Genomic DNA, 20789 nt, shown 5'->3' on the forward strand with positions numbered 1-20789 from the left:
GCATAAAAACAAAAACCCTCATATGGCTGTATTGACAGAAAGATAAAGTTACTGCTCTTAGAAGAATAAGAAAAATGCAGAGATGGGAAATAACACGGTCAGGAAGGGGTTAAATTCTGCCACTTCTATAGAAAATTGAACCCATTTCGCTGACTGCCTTCAATGGCAGCCAAATAAGGCAGAGGGTTAGAGGAATACTGACCTTATATTGTAGACTTCTAGGATGCTTAAGAAGTGGACATTCCCTTTAAGCTACATTGTGCAGACAAAGCCATGGCAGTGTAGAAGGCCGACAAGATCTCAGTGGAAAGGCTGCAGGTTTGCGTCTGCATTAGGCAAGTTATAGAGGTAGAAGTGTTGGGACCTTGTTGCTGTGCAGGTAGAATCTGGAGCCTCGGCACCGTCCTGCGTAGCCCATACTACAGGGAGGAGCAGCGCCATGTGTAGTAATCTGAGCAGGATAGTCAGTGTTCAGCCAGCACTGATGGAGACTGACACCCCAACTCATTACCCAATACATGACAGGCTTAAAGAACCTCTCCCATCAGAGCTTATCCTCTTAATATATTGTAATTATATAGGACTGTGTACTAACAATTGCTCACTTTACCTTTCTACCCAGTAAATTCTTTTCTATGTAGAAACAGGAAGCCTCTTCCCTGCAAAAATCATTCTCCTCTTCACCTCCTGACCCAGCTGCTCCCTCATCCTCTGCAGGGACTTATGACTCATGCAGGAAAAGTTCACCTTGTGTTAACATAGAGATTAGAAGGATTCAGCTAGTCAGTTTTTAATCACATCTCTTTTCCATTAGGTAAATGACAATAAGCTGGGTAGAAAGGCAAAATGAGCAATTGTAAGTACACAGTGCTATATAATATGATGACTGCAATATATAGAGAATAAAAACTGATGGGAGAGATTCTTTAAAGATGGGTGGGCAAAAGTAAAAGCAAAGTTTATTATGAGGTGGACTCCACTTAACACTTCTGGTGAGGCGCACCATAGTGATGGGGTGCACTTAATTTATGGAAAGTTGTGACTCAGGTGGCTTCACCATGCTCCGTCCACTTGGCAGAGCTGGAGTGAAAGTGCTTAAATAAATAAATATATATATATTGAGTGCAAGGGATAATTTTATTTAATCGAACACGATGACAAAATCCCAAACCGACCCAAATTCATCTTCAAAAAGGCACGTAACCTAGGATCAATTATAGCCCCCACAGTAAGGATACACACCAGTTCTCAAAAACCTCAAACCCCATTCCATCAAAAACTAAAAGGCTTCTTTCCATGCAAAAAATGTAAGACATGCAAAACCCTAAACACACCAAAACAACACACCGTCAGCCACCAAAAAGAAATATACCCCATCACAGATTTTATAACATGCAACACCACAGGGGTCATATACGGGCTATATTGCCCATGTGGCAAATTATATATAGGCAGAACAAAAAGACCTATGAACATCAGGATCAACGAACATTTAAGGAACATCAAAAATAAATACATGGGCCACCCTCTCTCAAAACACTTTATAAAAAAACACAATGGGTCAATAAAAGGAATTAAAATAGTAGGTATACAAATCGTCCACAAGAACTGGAGACAAGGAGATTTTATTAAGAGCATGTCCAGGAAAGAAAGTGAGTGGATTTTTAAACTGAACACCTTAAGACCAAGAGGATTGAACAGCGAAATAGAGCTCTTTGCATTTAATGACTAACAAATTGACCTATGACGTCACCAGCCCTGCATATATAAGGACACCATTTGACTGGGTTAAGCCATCCCTGAGGAAGACAGCCGAAGTTGTTGAAACGCGTCGGACTGACCCTTAACACAGCTAAAGAGGCGCCCACAGGCCTCCGTACCTTGTGCACGCTGCACACCACGTGACCCCACGTCACGCTGCCCCCCTCTCGCGCGCTCTCCACATACTCTCTCTCTCCTCCTCCTACCCGGAAGTAGCGAGCACGCGGCAGTCACCGGCCAGGACTCCGCTCTCGCTCCGGACCTCGACCACCCCCAGACGGTGAAGCCCTCTACAGACCGTAAGTAACAACGGGCCCCTGCCCCACCAAGTCCATACTGTACGCAGCTGACCCTCTAACGGTTTTTCCCTGTTCCCCGCAGTACTTGCTATCAACCCCTTCAGTTGGGCTCTGCACCAGCCACCCTCCCTATTGCTGAATCTGGCACCCACTGTTTCCAGCCAGAGCCTCCTGGTGCACCCAACATAGGAAAACATAAGCCTCCTACTGTATCCTATCTCTGGTTACCTCTGACATAACTATAGCCTCCTACTACAGCACCCTGCTGTATCTACATTATGGAGACCTGAACCAGCATCTACTATTGACACCCTAATCCCTACGAAGCAGGTAAATCACGATCTCTGGGTAAAAACTGGAGGCTACAGCCACAATCCAGTGATACCTTAACAGATACACCCCCTCCCCCTCCCTACAGATCTCTATACAGCGAACAGAGGCATTACATGCTAGTACAAGTCTCTTGCTGCATCCTACTTCTGACCTCCTCGTGCTACCTCCACTCAACAAGGGACCAGGACTACTACCTCCAGCTCATTCTAAGACGTCCCTGGATGCCCCTTGTACCTACCAACAGGTAACCCCAAAACTCTTGTCTCCAAGGCTTGTACCACAGCTACATCAGTTAATTTATGATCTATCCCTATTCCTTCCCCCTGCAGATCTAACTCAGATCATCAACCCACAGCCGTGTGTGACATATCCTCTACCTCTCTCCAAGAAGGACCAGGACCGATACCTCCTAGTCATCCAAAATAATCAGGACACCCCCCGCTACCCTCTAGAAGGTAACTAATCCAAAACTACCCTCTTTGAACCCCGTACCTTAACCCTTGAGCCCTGCACCCTATTCTTAATACTTGTCTCCTCTCACTCCCTATAGTACTGCTCCGGTGAATCCAGTATTATCCACACAGCCTGCTGACTGTCACACCAGTAGCAGTGCTACTGTGGATCAACAGCTAACTACTACCACAGTCTATTGAGTACCATACCAAGAACAGGTAACTCACGACCCAACTCAGAGTCCAGCAGAGACATCTCTGTCGAGTTCCACCCCCACTTATCCATACATTTTTTTGTGTACCCCACTCTAGGTACCCCTCGTCCTCCCTCCCAGGCACCAACACGTGCCACCAGTGAACCTCCATACCCCATACGAGGCACCAGTATCAGGTAACCACAGACAAACAGATACCTACCCCTTCCCCCATCGCTCATTAGTATACCATATTTATACATTCCTATTCTATCCCACCAGGTCTACAAGCCTTTGCCTCCTTATACATCTACTGCAACCGAACATCCTCAGACTACGAGGGAAAAAGGCCTATTTTTATCAATCAGTGATTACCTTGTATCAGTGGACACCGATCTATTTATCGATTTTATAACTTTTAATACTTTTAATAACTATTCTTATATCCGACCCAGTGACCTCACTGAGTCTGAATCATTTTAACTAGCTATTTTTAAGCACATGTTCGATTAAATAAAATTATCCCTTGCACTCAAAATCTCTCGTGCCGTCCTTCTGTTCACTACCACTAGCGCAAATTTACTTCTTCTCGGCTATATCAACACTTATTTGGACAACCCTGGTTCCCTGTCCACAAATTTGCTGCCACTAGTAGTGACGAGCCCACAGCGCCTCCTGTACCCATATACTAACCAATTATATATATATATATATATATATTATATAAAAAAATTAACATCTAGTTGCATAAAAGTTTTGACCTGTCAGAGTTCTGCTAGAAATCTATTAAACCCCTTGATGAATTGGGGCCAGATCGGCCGTTACCTTTAGAAACCACTTACCGGCACCTGATAGTTGTGCACGATCTCTGGACAACAGCGCAGCATTAACATCACCGTTCTCCTGGTCACTGTAGATCACGGTCGCCATTATAGTCAGATTCTGCAGGCAAAATATAAGAATGAGCCATGTTTCATTTTAGAACACACCAACAAGTAGTGTCCTCCTCACCAACCCCTGGACAATCTCCTGACACCACAACTCAGGAATATTAGAGGAGCCCTTCATAATGCTGGTCCTTGTCAGGAGGAGTATAGCGTGAGCTCAGGAGAGGAAGCCATTCCTGGTAAGCAGGTGCCCAGTGTTATAGCGATGATCCTCCTACAGATGCCAGGACCAGAGAATAGAGGACTGTGCCTCCAACCACAGCAACAACCCATTACAGGAACCGGACAGATCCATAGAGCCATGAGCAGCATTGATCAGTAGCCATGTCTACACTGCAGCAATTACCCATTACAGGGACCTGACAGATCCATAGTGCTATGAGCAGCACTGATCAGCAGCCATGTCTACACTGCAGCAATTACCCATTACAGGGACCTGACAGATCCATAGTGCTATGAGCAGCACTGATCAGCCGCCATGTCTACACTGCAGCAATTACCCATTACAGGGTCCTGACAGATCCATAGGGCTATGAGCTGCATTGATCAGGAGCCATGTGTACACTGCAGCAATTGCCCATTACAGGGACCTGACAGATCCATAGTGCTATGAGCAGCACTGATCAGCTGCCATGTCTACACTGCAGCAATTACCCATTACAGGGACCTGACAGATCCATAGTGCTATGAGCTGCACTGACCAGGAGCCATGTGTACACTGCAGCAATTGCCCATTACAGGGACCTGACAGATCCATAGTGCTATGAGCAGCACTGATCAGCAGCCATGTCTACACTGCAGCAATTACCCATTACAGGGACCTGACAGATCCATAGTGTTATGAGCAGCACTGATCAGCAGCCATGTCTACACTGCAGCAATTACCCATTACAGGGTCCTGACAGATCCATAGTGCTATGAGCAGCACTGATCAGAAGCCATGTTTACACTGCAGAAATTACCCATTACAGGGACCTGACAGATCCATAGTGCTATGAGCAGCACTGATCAGTAGCCATGTCTACACTGCAGCAATTACCCATTACAGGGTCCTGACAGATCCATTCTGCTATGAGCAGCACTGAGCAGCAGCCATGTCTACACTGCAGCAATTACCCATTACAGGGACCTGACAGATCCATAGTGTTATGAGCAGCACTGATCAGCCGCCATGTCTACACTGCAGCAATTACCCATTACAGGGTCTTGATCGATCCATAGTGCTATGAGCAGCACTGATCAGCAGCCATATCTACACTGCAGCAATTACCCATTACAGGGTCCTGACAGATCCATAGTGCTATGAGCAGCACTGATCAGCAGCCATGTCTACACTGCAACAATTACCCATTACAGGGACCTGACAGATCCATAGTGCTATGAGCAGCACTGATCAGCAGCTATGCCTACACTGCAGCAATTACCCATTACAGGGACCTGACAGATCCATAGTGCTATGAGCAGCACTGATCAGTAGCCATGTCTACACTGCAGCAATTACCCATTACAGGGTCCTGACAGATCCATTCTGCTATGAGCAGCACTGAGCAGCAGCCATGTCTACACTGCAGCAATTACCCATTACAGGGACCTGACAGATCCATAGTGTTATGAGCAGCACTGATCAGCCGCCATGTCTACACTGCAGCAATTACCCATTACAGGGTCTTGATCGATCCATAGTGCTATGAGCAGCACTGATCAGCAGCCATGTCTACACTGCAGCAATTACCCATTACAGGGTCCTGACAGATCCATAGTGCTATGAGCAGCACTGATCAGCAGCCATGTCTACACTGCAGCAATTACCCATTACAGGGTCCTGACAGATCCATAGTGCTATGAGCAGCACTGATCAGCAGCCATGTCTACACTGCAGCAATTACGCATTACAGGGTCCTGACAGATCCATAGTGCTATGAGCAGCACTGATCAGCAGCCATGTCTACACTGCAGCAATTACCCATTACAGGGTCCTGACCGATCCATAGTGCTATGAGCAGCACTGATCAGCAGCCATGTCTACACTGCAGCAATTACTCATTACAGGGTCCTGACAGATCCATAGTGCTATGAGCAGCACTGATCAGCAGCCATGTCTACACTGCAGCAATTATCCATTACAGGGACCTGACAGATCCATAGTGCTATGAGCAGCACTGATCAGCAGCCATGTCTACACTGCAGCAATTACCCATTACAGGGTCCTGACAGATCCATAGTGCTATGAGCAGCACTGATCAGCAGCCATGTCTACACTGCAGCAATTACCCATTACAGGGTCCTGACAGATCCATAGTGCTATGGGCAGCACTGATTAGCAGCCATGTCTACACTGCAGCAATTACCCATTACAGGGACCTGACAGATCCATAGTGTTATGAGCAGCACTGATCAGCAGCCATGTCTGCACTGCAGCAATTACCCATTACAGGGTCCTGACCGATCCATAGTGCTATGAGCAGCACTGATCAGCAGCCATGTCTACACTGCAGCAATTACCCATTACAGGGTCCTCACAGATCCATAGTGCTATGAGCAGCACTGATCAGCAGCCATGTCTACACTGCAGCAATTACCCATTACAGGGTCCTGACAGATCCATAGTGCTATGAGCAGCACTGATCAGCAGCCATGTCTACACTGCAGCAATTACCCATTACAGGGTCCTGACAGATCCATAGTGCTATGAGCAGCACTGATCAGCAGCCATGTTTACACTGCAGCAATTACGCATTACAGGGTCCTGACAGATCCATACTGCTATGAGCAGCACTGATCAGCAGCCATGTCTACACTGCAGCAATTACCCATTACAGGGACCTGACAGATCCATAGTGCTATGAGCAGCACTGATCAGCAGCCATGTCTACACTGCAGCAATTACCCATTACAGGGTCCTGACAGATCCATATTGCTATGAGCAGCACTGATCAGCAGCCATGTCTACACTGCAACAATTACGCATTACAGGGTCCTGACAGATCCATAGTGCTATGAGCAGCACTGATCAGCAGCCATGTCTACACTGCAGCAATTACCCATTACAGGGTCCTGACCGATCCATAGTGCTATGAGCAGCACTGATCAGCAGCCATGTCTACACTGCAGCAATTACCCATTACAGGGTCCTGACAGATCCATAGTGCTATGAGCAGCACTGATCAGCAGCCATGTCTACACTGCAGCAATTACCCATTACAGGGACCTGACAGATCCATAGTGCTATGAGCAGCACTGATCAGCAGCCATGTCTACACTGCAGCAATTACCCATTACAGGGTCCTGACAGATCCATAGTGCTATGAGCAGCACTGATCAGCAGCCATGTCTACACTGCAGCAATTACCCATTACAGGGTCCTGACAGATCCATAGTGCTATGGGCAGCACTGATCAGCAGCCATGTCTACACTGCAGCAATTACCCATTACAGGGACCTGACAGATCCATAGTGCTATGAGCAGCACTGATCAGCAGCCATGTCTACACTGCAGCAATTACCCATTACAGGGTCCTGACATATCCATATTGCTATGAGCAGCACTGATCAGCAGCCATGTCTACACTGCAGCAATTACGCATTACAGGGTCCTGACAGATCCATAGTGCTATGAGCAGCACTGATCAGCAGCCATGTCTACACTGCAGCAATTACCCATTACAGGGTCCTGACCGATCCATAGTGCTACGAGCAGCACTGATCAGCAGCCATGTCTACACTGCAGCAATTACCCATTACAGGGTCCTGACAGATCCATAGTGCTATGAGCAGCACTGATCAGCAGCCATGTCTACACTGCAGCAATTACCCATTACAGGGACCTGACAGATCCATAGTGCTATGAGCAGCACTGATCAGCAGCCATGTCTACACTGCAGCAATTACCCATTACAGGGTCCTGACAGATCCATAGTGCTATGAGCAGCACTGATCAGCAGCCATGTCTACACTGCAGCAATTACCCATTACAGGGTCCTGACAGATCCATAGTGCTATGGGCAGCACTGATCAGCAGCCATGTCTACACTGCAGCAATTACCCATTACAGGGACCTGACAGATCCATAGTGTTATGAGCAGCACTGATCAGCCGCCATGTCTGCACTGCAGCAATTACCCATTACAGGGTCCTGACCGATCCATAGTGCTATGAGCAGCACTGATCAGCAGCCATGTCTACTCTGCAGCAATTACCCATTACAGGGTCCTCACAGATCCATAGTGCTATGAGCAGCACTGATCAGCAGCCATGTCTACACTGCAGCAATTACCCATTACAGGGTCCTGACAGATCCATAGTGCTATGAGCAGCACTGATCAGCAGCCATGTCTACACTGCAGCAATTACCCATTACAGGGTCCTGACAGATCCATAGTGCTATGAGCAGCACTGATCAGCAGCCATGTCTACACTGCAGCAATTACGCATTACAGGGTCCTGACAGATCCATAGTGCTATGAGCAGCACTGATCAGCAGCCATGTCTACACTGCAGCAATTACCCATTACAGGGTCCTGACAGATCCATAGTGCTATGGGCAGCACTGATCAGCAGCCATGTCTACACTGCAGCAATTACCCATTACAGGGACCTGACAGATCCATAGTGTTATGAGCAGCACTGATCAGCCGCCATGTCTGCACTGCAGCAATTACCCATTACAGGGTCCTGACCGATCCATAGTGCTATGAGCAGCACTGATCAGCAGCCATGTCTACACTGCAGCAATTGCCCATTACAGGGTCCTCACAGATCCATAGTGCTATGAGCAGCACTGATCAGCAGCCATGTCTACACTGCAGCAATTACCCATTACAGGGTCCTGACAGATCCATAGTGCTATGAGCAGCACTGATCAGCAGCCATGTCTACACTGCAGCAATTACCCATTACAGGGTCCTGACCGATCCATAGTGCTATAAGCAGCACTGATCAGCAGCCATGTCTACACTGCAGCAATTACCCATTACAGGGTCCTGACAGATCCATAGTGCTATGAGCAGCACTGATCAGCAGCCATGTCTACACTGCAGCAATTACCCATTACAGGGTCCTGACAGATCCATAGTGCTATGGGCAGCACTGATCAGCAGCCATGTCTACACTGCAGCAATTACCCATTACAGGGACCTGACAGATCCATAATGTTATGAGCAGCACTGATCAGCCGCCATGTCTGCACTGCAGCAATTACCCATTACAGTGTCCTGACCGATGCATAGTGCTATGAGCAGCACTGATCAGCAGCCATGTCTACACTGCAGCAATTACCCATTACAGGGTCCTCACAGATCCATAGTGCTATGAGCAGCACTGATCAGCAGCCATGTCTACACTGCAGCAATTACCCATTACAGGGTCCTGACAGATCCATAGTGCTATGAGCAGCACTGATCAGCAGCCATGTCTACACTGCAGCATTTACCCATTACAGGGTCATGACAGATCCATAGTGCTATGAGCAGCACTGATCAGCCGCCATGTCTACACTGCAGCAATTACCCATTACTGGGTCCTGACAGATCCATAGTGCTATGAGCAGCACTGATCAGCAGCCATGTCTACACTGCAGCAATTACCCATTACAGGGTCCTGACAGATCCATAGTGCTATGAGCAGCACTGATCAGCAGCCATGTCTACACTGCAGCAATTACCCATTACAGGGTCCTGACAGATCCATAGTGCTATGAGCAGCACTGATCAGCAGCCATGTCTACACTGCAGCAATTACCTATTACAGGGTCCTGACAGATCCATAGTGCAATGAGCAGCACTGATCAGCAGCCATGTCTACACTGCAGCAATTACCCATTACAGGGTCCTGACAGATCCATAGTGCTATGAGCAGCACTGATCAGCAGCCATGTCTACACTGCAGCAATTACCCATTACAGGGTCCTCACAGATCCATAGTGCTATGAGCAGCAATGATCAGCAGCCATGTCTACACTGCAGCAATTACCTATTACAGGGTCCTGACAGATCCATAGTGCAATGAGCAGCACTTATCAGCCGCCATGTCTACACTGCAGCAATTACCCATTACAGGGTCCTGACAGATCCATAGTGCTATGAGCAGCACTGATCAGCAGCCATGTCTACACTGCAGCAATTACCTATTACAGGGTCCTGACAGATCCATAGTGTTATGAGCAGCACTGATCAGCAGCCATGTCTACACTGCAGCAATTACCCATTACAGGGTCCTGACAGATCCATAGTGCTATGGGCAGCACTGATCAGCAGCCATGTCTACACTGCAGCAATTACCCATTACAGGGACCTGACAGATAACATACAACATAAAAAAAAATTTTTATGGGCATCATAAACACCCTTTAAAAAAATTTGTGGGTGTTGCATCACGGACCACGGTCACCCTGGTGATATGGTGGTGGATGATGAGGAGAAGGAGGAGGACAAGAGCAAATAGCCACCAAAATCAGGAAGCGTATACCCATGTGTGGGTGTGAAAAGGTGCATGTGAATACACCTCCCAAAAAAAGACACTGGATTTGAGTTTATTTTCCCAGAACTTGGACAGTGTTCCACTTCCTCTGCTGGATTGGAGTTGTGTCTCTCGCCTCTGCTGCTTGGTTGTCCAACGAACTGTGACCTCTGCCACCAGCGTTTTCAGATTTTTAATAGTTCCGCAACAAGGGCCTTCTGGTACTGCCCCATTTTTGTAGACCTGTCCGCCTCAGGAATAAGAGATAGAAATTTCTACTTGTAGAGTGGGTCTAGAAGTGTCACCAACCAGTAATGACGGTCACCCAAAATTTTGAGAACGCCATGCGTGCCAGACTGCTAACAGGCAATACTTCTGTGTCCTCACCAATAGGACCACTGACCATGCTCTCCTCCTCTCTGTCCCCAGGCCATCCACGCTGAACAGACGGTATGACAGTAGTGCAGATAGTACCATCTATAGCGCAGGAAACTAGCTCCTGTTCTTACTCCTCCTCTTCCTCATTGTCACCCAATCCACATTGGGATGAGATGAGGCTGGGCTGTGTGTAATCACCCTGTATGGTTCCTTGCTCCATCTCATCGTGCTCCGCCAGCAGTGCATACTCTTTTATTGTGAGCAGAGAGCATTTCAGAAGACAGAAGCAGGATGGTGACGCTAAGGCTAAGTGCCCACATAGCGTTTTTCAAGCGTATATGCTGTGGAATTTCCGCAGCATAAACGCTTGTTAAACGCTAGGTAATCCGCCCCCCATGGTCCCCAAGGGGATTCCGCAAGTTCTATGCCCATGCTGCGGATGTTTCCGCAGCGTTTATGCTGCGCTCAAAAATCCGCAGCATGTCCATTAATTTTGCGGAAGCGCAGCGTAATCGCCGCCATTGACTTGCATTGAGACGCACATAATTCGTGTCAGTACATTTGTACTCACGGATTATATGCGTTTCAATGTGCGGATGGTACCCAGTTCTGGAGGAGAGGAGACTCTCATCCAGACCTGGGTACCATTGTACCTGTAAAAAAAAGAATAAAATAAAAAATAAAGTTTATATTCACCTTTCGACGGCCCCCGGTCTCCTTCCCTTTGCTTGCGGGCAGGACTGAAGGACCTGCGGTGACGTCACAGTCATGTGACCGCAGGCCCTTCAGTGCAGTGTCCTGCGATCAGCTAGCAGACAGAAGCGAGCGCAGCTACACACGCCGGGCCATCGGAGGGTAAGTATAGGTTTATTTTTTTATTTTTAAACATTCTTACGGTCACACTATATAAATCCATGCCGGTTGCATGGATTTATATAGTGTGACCTAGTTGTCAAGCACTTTCCAAGTGATGCTAAAATCGCCTGGAAAGCGCTTGTCAATCCGCATGCGGAAACGCATGTGAAAACGCTTCAAATCCGCATTTTTTTGGCAGGAAAAACGCATGCATAATCTGCCAGGGAGATGCAGAAATGATGCAGAAATTTTCTGCTTCATTTCTGCATCGTGGGCACATAGCCTAATTATGACGTCATCGCCACTCACCATCTTGGTGGAGTCCTCAAAGTTTTGGAGGATATGTCTGACATCCATGTCCACTCCTGAGGTGTTACGTGTGGAGTCTGAACTGAATACCGACGGCCTTGTTGATGCTGGTAGTCAACAACTGCCGTCTTCTGCTCACAAATCCTTCCCAACATCTGCAGTGTAGAGTTCCAATGCGTAGGGACATCACATACCAGTCTATGAGCCGGAAGCTGCAAACGCTGCAGAAACACGGCAAGGGTGGCGGAAGCTGGAGGTGATTTTCTAAAATGGGCACACAGGCGGCGTACTTTAACAAGCAGATCCGGCAGCTCCAGGTAGGATTTGAGACACCGCTGAACCACGAGGTTAAGCACATGGGCCAGGCATGGTACGTGTGTGAGCTCGCCTCAGAGCTGCCACCAGGGTCCGGCCATTGTCACACACGACCATGCCTGGCTTTAGGCTCGGCGGTGTGAGCCACAGATCTACCTGCTCTCCCTACACTGTCTGATTCCGGAGTGACTGACGAGCACAGCGGCCCCAGGTCTGATATAGACCTGATGACTCTGTGCGGCCAGCCAATCACTGTAATGCCACAACCAACATGGCCGCGGCATTACAATGAGTGACAGGCAATCCCTGCATGTTCATTAGCTCGGAAAAGAGCAACAAACATGCAGGGAGGGGACTCGAGCTCCCGCCGAGCAACCCCGGAAATACTCGGCGAGCGTGGAGCATCTCGAGCAGTGAGATGCTGGGGCGAGCACCGAGCAGTAGAGAGCATGCTCGCTCATCACTAGTCTTCATGCATCAGGTCCATGTATTCAGCAGTACATGATTCATCTGCACTACCACAGACTGTAGAGACAAGGAGAAGAGGAAACCCCAGAGAATTAGTAGGGAGGTTTCTCTCTAACTACAGAAGCCGGGCGAAGAGCAGCTCATCATTCAGCCCCATGCTATACCTGCATCCACCACCAGGGGGAGCCCGGGGAACAGACTTGGGTTATAGAGCCCATATATGAAATCCTATGCACAGGGCTCCCCCTACTGGTGTCTAGCAGCAGCGCAAGACTAGAGTAAGCCACAGGAGAGCCAACATGGCGACATTACAGCTCCCGGCACACCAGCACCATCAGGACATAGGCGGGCATGCTGGGAGTTGTAGTCTCACGGCAGCTGACAAGCCAGCGCTTGTCATATAACGGAGGTAATAAGACGCCATAACACAAACCGCCCTCCACCAGCAGCGTAACAGGCAGGGAAGCCGGGAACGTATTCACAGACGGTTACTAGACACCGCCTGACAGCCGCTCCTGAGAGCGGAGCGGACACCGATAAAGAGCACGGACGGGAAGCCGGGACCGCCGATCCAGAACTGTCATCAGCGCGTCCTGATTGGTCGCTGCCCCGGCACCTCTGTAATCTGATTGGATAATGGACGGGCCGCTCTTATTGGCTGGAGACACGTTACCTACTCGCCTGTAATAGCGCTATAATAAGGCTGTGTTCACACGATGCGTATTTCATGCGTTTCCGCGGCGTTTTTGCAGTTGCGTAAACGCCGCGGAAACGCATGAAAAACGCATGGTAGAAGGGAAGCAATGTTCCCCAATGGAAATCCGCATGTGCTGTGCCCATGATGCGGATTTTTCCGCAGCGTTAACGCTGCGGTCAAAAATCCGCAGCATAGGGTATGTGCACACGATGCAGAAATGAAGCAGAAAATTTCTGCATCATTTCTGCATCTCCCTGGCAGAAAAAACGCATGCAGATTGTGCATGCGTTTTTCCTGCAGAATACATGCGGATCCACATGCAGATTCACATGCGTTTCCGCATGCAGATTGACAAGCGCTTTCCAGGCGATGTTAGCATCACCTGGAAAGTGCTTGATAACTAGGTCACACTATATAAATCCATGCAAACAGCATGGATTTATACAGTGTGAACCGAGAGAGTGTATATACTTACCTCCGATGGCCCGCGCTGTCCTGCTCACTCCGTTCTCCCGGCTGCCAGCAACTTTGAATTGAAAGACCTGCCGACGTCAGCGTCACGTGACCCGTCACATGACTCTGACGTCACCGCAGGTCCTACAACTCACTGCAAGTGCCGGGAACAAAGCAGGAGCGGTGCGTGGGCCGACAGAAGGTAAGAATACATTTATTTTTTATTTTATTCTTCTTTTTACAGCTTTTTTTAATGGTACCTGGGTGTGGATGAGACTCTCCTCTCCTCCACACCCGGGTACCATCCGCACATTAGAACGCACCAATTACGCAAGTACAAATGCAGTCTTGCGGAATTGGCGCGTTCTAATGCAAGTCAATGGCGGCGAAATCGCCGCGTTTCCGCAAAATTAATTGACATGCTGCGGATTTTTGACCGCAGCGTAAGGCTGTGTGCCCACGTAGCATTTTTCAAGTGTATATGCTGCGGAATTTCCGCAGCATAAACGCTCCAAAAATGCTTGGTAATCCGCCCCCCATGGTCCTCAATGAGAAGCCGCACTGTCAATGCCCACGCTGCGGTTTTTTCCGCTGCGTTTATGCTCCGCGGAAAAATCCGCAGCATGTCATTTAATTTTGCGGAAGCGCGGCGTAATCGCCGCCATTGACTTGCATTGGGCCGCTTCAAATCCGCAAATATGTAAAAATAATTGCGGAAGTGAAGCGCATTTGCTGCGGTCTTGTACCTCAAAACCGCAGCAAATAGGAAGTGACGTCACAATTGGGCGTTCCATCCATCCATCCCATGAGCATCCCATAATCCAGGAAGACGAGAATCCCATAATATTCCCGTCTCTCAGGATCATGGCTGCTAACGTGGGATGGTACAAGCGGATGAATGTCAACGTGGGATTCATGATTAGTGTGGTAAGTGTCTGTATGTGTCTGTGTGGTGTGTATGTGGTCTGTATGTGTCTGTGTGGGGTCTGTATGTGTCTGTGTGGGGTCTGTGTGGGGTCTGTGTGCGCGGGTGTCAGCAGGCAGACATAGGCCGATGTGACACTACTACTCCCATCGGCCTATGTCTGTCCCCCGTCCACTCCTGCCAGCAGGATCAGCTCGATGGGAGCAGTAGTTCCCATCAGACTGATCCTGCTGTAAAATGTGCCCCAAAATTAAATTTAATAGCCCCCATACGTGCCTCCATATATTATTGACCCTATCCCCCCCCCCTATTTTTTTTTTTTTGGGGGGGGGTGCTATCATTATTAAAAAAATTTTTTTATTGGCCCCAATAATATGTAATCTACTGCCCCCTTTTTTTTCATTGGTGGCCAGTGGTTACCTAAAATAAATTAGTTTATACATTACCTGTCCCCGCCGATCGCCACCTAAAATAAAGTAAAAAATAAAAAAATACACCTATACTCACCTAGACACCTAATTCCCCGAAGCCATCGATCTCCTGTAATAAAATATAAAATAATAAACCACAACCTTATCCTTACCCCTCCGTAGCAGTCCACGAGTGTCCCACGAAGATCTCCAGTTCAGAGCAGCCACATAGAATGTGACCGCTCTGAACCGCTGCCGCCGCTAGAATGAACGGGTTCGCCGGAGTTCAGGCAGCGCTGCTCCGGTGATCTGCTTTACGGCCCCGCTGTATCGTGAGAAATTCCCACGGTACAACAGGGCTGTAAAGGAGGTCACCGGAGCAGCGCTGACTGAATGCACTCCGGTGACCTCAGTCAGGGGCTCATGCTGCTGGGAGCGGACGTGTTCCCGGCAGTGTGAGCTTACAGCAGCCATGACAGCTGTCACATCTCCAGATGTGACAGCTGTGCATGGGAGATCAGCGCAGGAACGTGGACAGGTAACTATTTTTTTTTTTTTTTAGTAAAATTAGAATTAAATAAAATTGTGTTTTATTTCAAATAAATTATTTTTTTCTGGGTGTTTGTCTTTTTTCTTTTTAACACTTTGTAGGTTAGTAATGGGGGTGTCTTATTGACGCCCATCATTACTAACCTGGGCTTCATGTCAGCTGGCGCTGACATGAACCCCACCACTATTACCCCCTGCCACCGCACCAGGGCAGCGTGGAAGAGCGAGGCTAAGTGCCAGATTTGGCGCACAAATATGATGCGCCAAATCTGGGGCAGCTGAGGGCTGATATTATAGCCTGGGAGGGGGCCTATAACCATGGCCCTTTTCTAGGCTATTAATATCAGGTCGCAGCTGTCCGCCTAGCCTTTGCTGGCTACAATTTATAGGGGGACCCCATGTCATTTTTTTTGGGGGGGTCTTCATAAATAGTAGCCAGAAAAGGCAAAGTGGCTAGCCTTTGCTGGCTACAATTTATAGGGGGACCCCATGTAATTTTTTTTGGGGGGGTCTTCTTATATAGTGGCCAGAAAAGGCAAAGCGGCTAGCCTTTGCTGGCTACAATTTATAGGGGGACCCCATGTCATTTTTTTTGGGGGGGTCTTCATAAATAGTAGCCAGAAAAGGCAAAGTGGCTAGCCTTTGCTGGCTACAATTTATAGGGGGACCCCATGTCATTTTTTTGGGGGGGGTCTTCTTATATAGTGGCCAGAAAAGGCAAAGCGGCTAGCCTTTGCTGGCTACAATTTATAGGGGGACCCCATGTAATTTTTTTTGGGGGGTCTTCTTATATAGTGGCCAGAAAAGGCAAAGCGGCTAGCCTTTGCTGGCTACAATTTATAGGGGGACCCCATGTCATTTTTTTTGGGGGGGTCTTCATAAATAGTAGCCAGAAAAGGCAAAGTGGCTAGCCTTTGCTGGCTACAATTTATAGGGGGACCCCATGTCATTTTTTTTGGGGGGGTCTTCATAAATAGTAGCCAGAAAAGGCAAAGTGGCTAGCCTTTGCTGGCTACAATTTATAGGGGGACCCCATGTCATTTTTTGGGGGGGGGGCTTCTTATATAGTGGCCAGAAAAGGCAAAGCGGCTAGCCTTTGCTGGCTACAATTTATAGGGGGACCCCATGTCATTTTTTTTGGGGGGGTCTTCATAAATAGTAGCCAGAAAAGGCAAAGTGGCTAGCCTTTGCTGGCTACAATTTATAGGGGGACCCCATGTCATTTTTTTGGGGGGGGGCTTCTTATATAGTGGCCAGAAAAGGCAAAGCGGCTAGCCTTTGCTGGCTACAATTTATAGGGGGACCCCATGTCACTTTTTTTGGGGGGGTCTTCTTATATAGTGGCCAGAAAAGGCAAAGCGGCTAGCCTTTGCTGGCTACAATTTATAGGGGGACCCCATGTCACTTTTTTTGGGGGGGTCTTCTTATATAGTGGCCAGAAAAGGCAAAGCGGCTAGCCTTTGCTGGCTACAATTTATAGGGGGACCCCATGTCACTTTTTTTTGGGGGGGGTCTTCATAAATAGTAGCCAGAAAAGGCAAAGTGGCTAGGCTTTGCTGGCTACAATTTATAGGGGGACCCCATGTCACTTTTTTTTGGGGGGGGGCTTCCTATATAGTAGCCAGTAAAGGCTAAGCTAACTGCTGCGGCCTGGTATTAATAGCAAAGGAAGGGTCCATGGTTATTGGCTACTTCACAGACTATAACATCAGCCAACAACCGTCTGCTTTCCCTTTGCTATTTATTAAAGCTATGCGTGAGCCCACTTATTTTTTTTGGTTAAAAGATTTTATTAAAGTGAAAGATTATTGTACAGTGTATGTAGGTTCATTCACTGAAAGCTCCTGCATACGCTGTAAGGTTGATTTCTCACGTCCACATATCCACGTTAGTACAGATAAGTGTGACCGAGCATGCTTTGCAATGGGTCTGTGTGTGGGTCTCCGCTGTGTGTGGAAAATGGCATCAACACTCGTCCCGGAGATTGACGTCTGAAAGAACCGTACAATATAGGTGAGGGGTTAGTGTTGGTGTGTGTGCGTACATATCTCCATATGTTTATTTAATTTTTTTTTTGGGGTTAATCTTTTATTCCTCCATTTTGTTTTTAAAATAATATTCACACACGTTATTATTCACTGTAGATTGAAAAATATCCCGAAATATGGGACCGAGCTAGTCCTGACTACAAAGACAAGCAGAAGAAAAAAGACGCCTGGGCCTCTGTGTTGAGCCAAATGTATCCCCAGTGGGTGAATGCTGAACGTGATGCCCAAGAGGAAATTAGTAAGTTTTGATTTTTACACTTATTTTTATATCTATTTATAATTGCACTTTTTGGTGTGAAAGCAGTTCATAAATTGTTTTGGTTGTGTCATTGCAGTGTATGATATTAAAAATCGGTGGAGATCGGTCACCGACCGGCTGGTGAAGTATCACCAGTCGGTGCAAAGTGGCTCATCACCCAAAAAAAGAAAATTTCCTTTTGCGGACGAGCTGGCCTTCATACTAACCAGTAGGAGTTTGCGGAGGTAAATTCCCAAAACATATTAATTGAAATGTTTCCAAAAATGTTGTATTTACATTGGGATTTACCTTTTATTATATACAGAACTGAAGGAAACATCATGGCCCCAACAGCAGAAGAGGACACAAACACAGAGCAAGCAGAGGAGGAATCCGAGGACTTTTTCCAGCTTTCCTCACCGGATCCATCTGCTTCGGCATCTTCAGCATCTGGTTGTCCCTCACATTCTTTGTCCAATCCAGCGGACATCGGGACGGGTTTGGTGACTGATTCTCCTGCTCCTGCTCCAAGTGACGCTGGAAGCTCTGCTGGTGATGTGTTGAGGCCCACTGGGAGGGGGTCTGGTTCTGCTCATCTCGTGGCATCGAGAAGGGCGGGCAAAAAAAAGGCCAAAAGCCACGGGGGTGGGACTATTGTGCTTGAAGCACTCACAAATCGAACCCTCAGCCTTGTGGAAAGGGCATCCCAGGAAGATGCCATCGATAAATTTTGCTCAGCCCAAGCTGCCCGCATCAGATCTCTGCCACGAGATAGGCAGAACATGTACATGACTGCAGCAGGCGCTATGGTCATGGCAATTGAAGAGGCAGCAGTTATGCCCTCGCCCCCAGCCGTAGTATGCGGAATATTTAATTGTTTCAAACCCAGTGTGCCTCCACCACGACCAGCAGCTGCAACCCAGCGTTTTGGGCAGGTTGCTGCAGCATACCGTCCAGAAGATATGCAACCAAGTTATGGTCGGCAAATGGCTCATGGTGCATCATCATTTATCAGAGGACCATCCCCCAACTCTACTTTTTCTCAAGAAATGTTTCCTGGGTACAGCTTTGAAGAAGACCTTCAAAACTTGTAGTTAAAAAATTTTACCCCTCCCTGTCAGCATTTTTGGACCCTAGCAAATACAGACAGCACCTGTAGGTCGATAGATACACAATGTTTTAGAGAATCAGACAATTAACAAAGACCTTTTCTTATGGTCACCTATACCAGGCATCAGGCGTAGGGGACTGTAAGAAAAGGTCTTTCTTTTTATATAATTAAACAACCTACAGGTGCTGCCCGTATTTTAGGGCCCAAAACTGATTAGAGGACAGGTGTGCTGTACACAGTGTGTAATTTTTTCCCAAGTTATGGGCAATGTTTGTCCGATTAAATTTTCTAGAAGTTTGTTGTTTTGTGTTTTTAAAAAGTTTTTTACAGTTATTCTATATTACGTATTAAAAAAAATATTTAAACTATCTGTTAATTTTTCTTTTCAAGTGTATATGTGGTTGGATTGGGTTGTAATGAAAAAGTGTTCCCCTGATCTGCGCTCACCATAGCGCAGGTCAGAGGAACTCTACATTTTTGAAATTTGTTCAAACTAATCTACGTATGTGGTCGGCTGTATACAGTGGTTTTTAAATTATAAATATACTTTGATATTTTGGACCACAACTATTTTTTGGATGAATACTACTCTCAACACTGTTATTTGCTAGTTCTGTTCTTAGCGCAAGCAAATAACAATGGTGAGGGTTGACTTTAGCAGACAGTACTTGGGAATAGCGCTCTAGGTAGTAATGCCAATTTACAGGCTCTGGTCTTTGTGGGTTGTTCACTTTTGCGTTGACGTATTGTCGAAAAACAAAATGTAGAAGGTTGCAATTCAAGAAATATTTTAGACAAATTTAAGTTTAACCAAAATTTATTTTTTTTAAAAACATTTTTTTTTACATTTTTATTTTAAAAAAAAAGGAGGAAGTTCTTCTTTTATTGTTCATCAGATCTTCTCTGCTGGTCAGGCTGCTCAACACCAGCACAGGAGTATTGCCAGTGCACGGCACCTTCAGGACTCATGAAGTAGTCAGCGAAGGTTTCTCGCACCCTGGCACCAGAGTTGGATGGCCTTCCCTGACCGGAGTTGACAACTGGAATTAATTCAGATAGCTGTGACTCCTCATCTTGCTCGGTGCTGTACTCACGAGCATAGTTGTGGAGTACACAGCATGCCTTAATTACAGTGTCAACGGTCTCCGTATCCAACTGGATGGCAGTGTGAAAGATCCTCCACTGACTACACATGATTCCGAAGGTGCATTCCACATATCTGCGTGCACGACTCAGCCGATAATTGAAAATCCTCCGCCGGGCATTCAGTGCCCTTCGTGGGTATGGGCGCAGCAGGTTGGTCTGTAAGGGAAATGCCTCATCCGATACCATCACAAAAGGAACTGGATGTGTGGAACCCGGCAAAGGTCTTGGGGCTGGGAGCGTTACGCCATCTTGAAGAATTTGCAGCCCAATCTGTGATGATCTAAACACCCGAGAGTCCCCAGTACTGCCATAAGCACCAACGTCAATGGCAACAAATTTGAAATGTGCATCAGCAACCGCCATCAGGACCACAGAAAAAAATTTCTTATAATTAAAGAAGCGTGATCCTGATCGTGGTGGCTGCTGAACTCTCACATGTTTGCCATCG

The 20789-nt window shown here is 47.3% G+C and overlaps 1 protein-coding gene across 1 annotated transcript; it reads left to right on the forward strand.

Moving 5' to 3' along the window:
• Positions 1-17927: 17927 nt before the first annotated feature.
• Positions 17928-19314, forward strand: LOC141212584 (uncharacterized). Its single transcript, XM_073664955.1, has 3 exons — positions 17928-18084; positions 18182-18329; positions 18410-19314. Exons 1-3 carry the CDS (start codon positions 18036-18038, stop codon positions 19176-19178), a joined length of 966 nt encoding a protein of 321 aa, XP_073521056.1. The 5' UTR covers positions 17928-18035; the 3' UTR covers positions 19179-19314.
• Positions 19315-20789: the final 1475 nt, after the last annotated feature.

Source organism: Phyllobates terribilis, unplaced genomic scaffold (genome assembly GCF_046119375.1).
Source record: "Phyllobates terribilis strain yellow unplaced genomic scaffold, ASM4611937v1 Scaffold_176__1_contigs__length_3987557, whole genome shotgun sequence".
Classification (NCBI taxonomy): Eukaryota; Metazoa; Chordata; class Amphibia; order Anura; family Dendrobatidae; genus Phyllobates; species Phyllobates terribilis.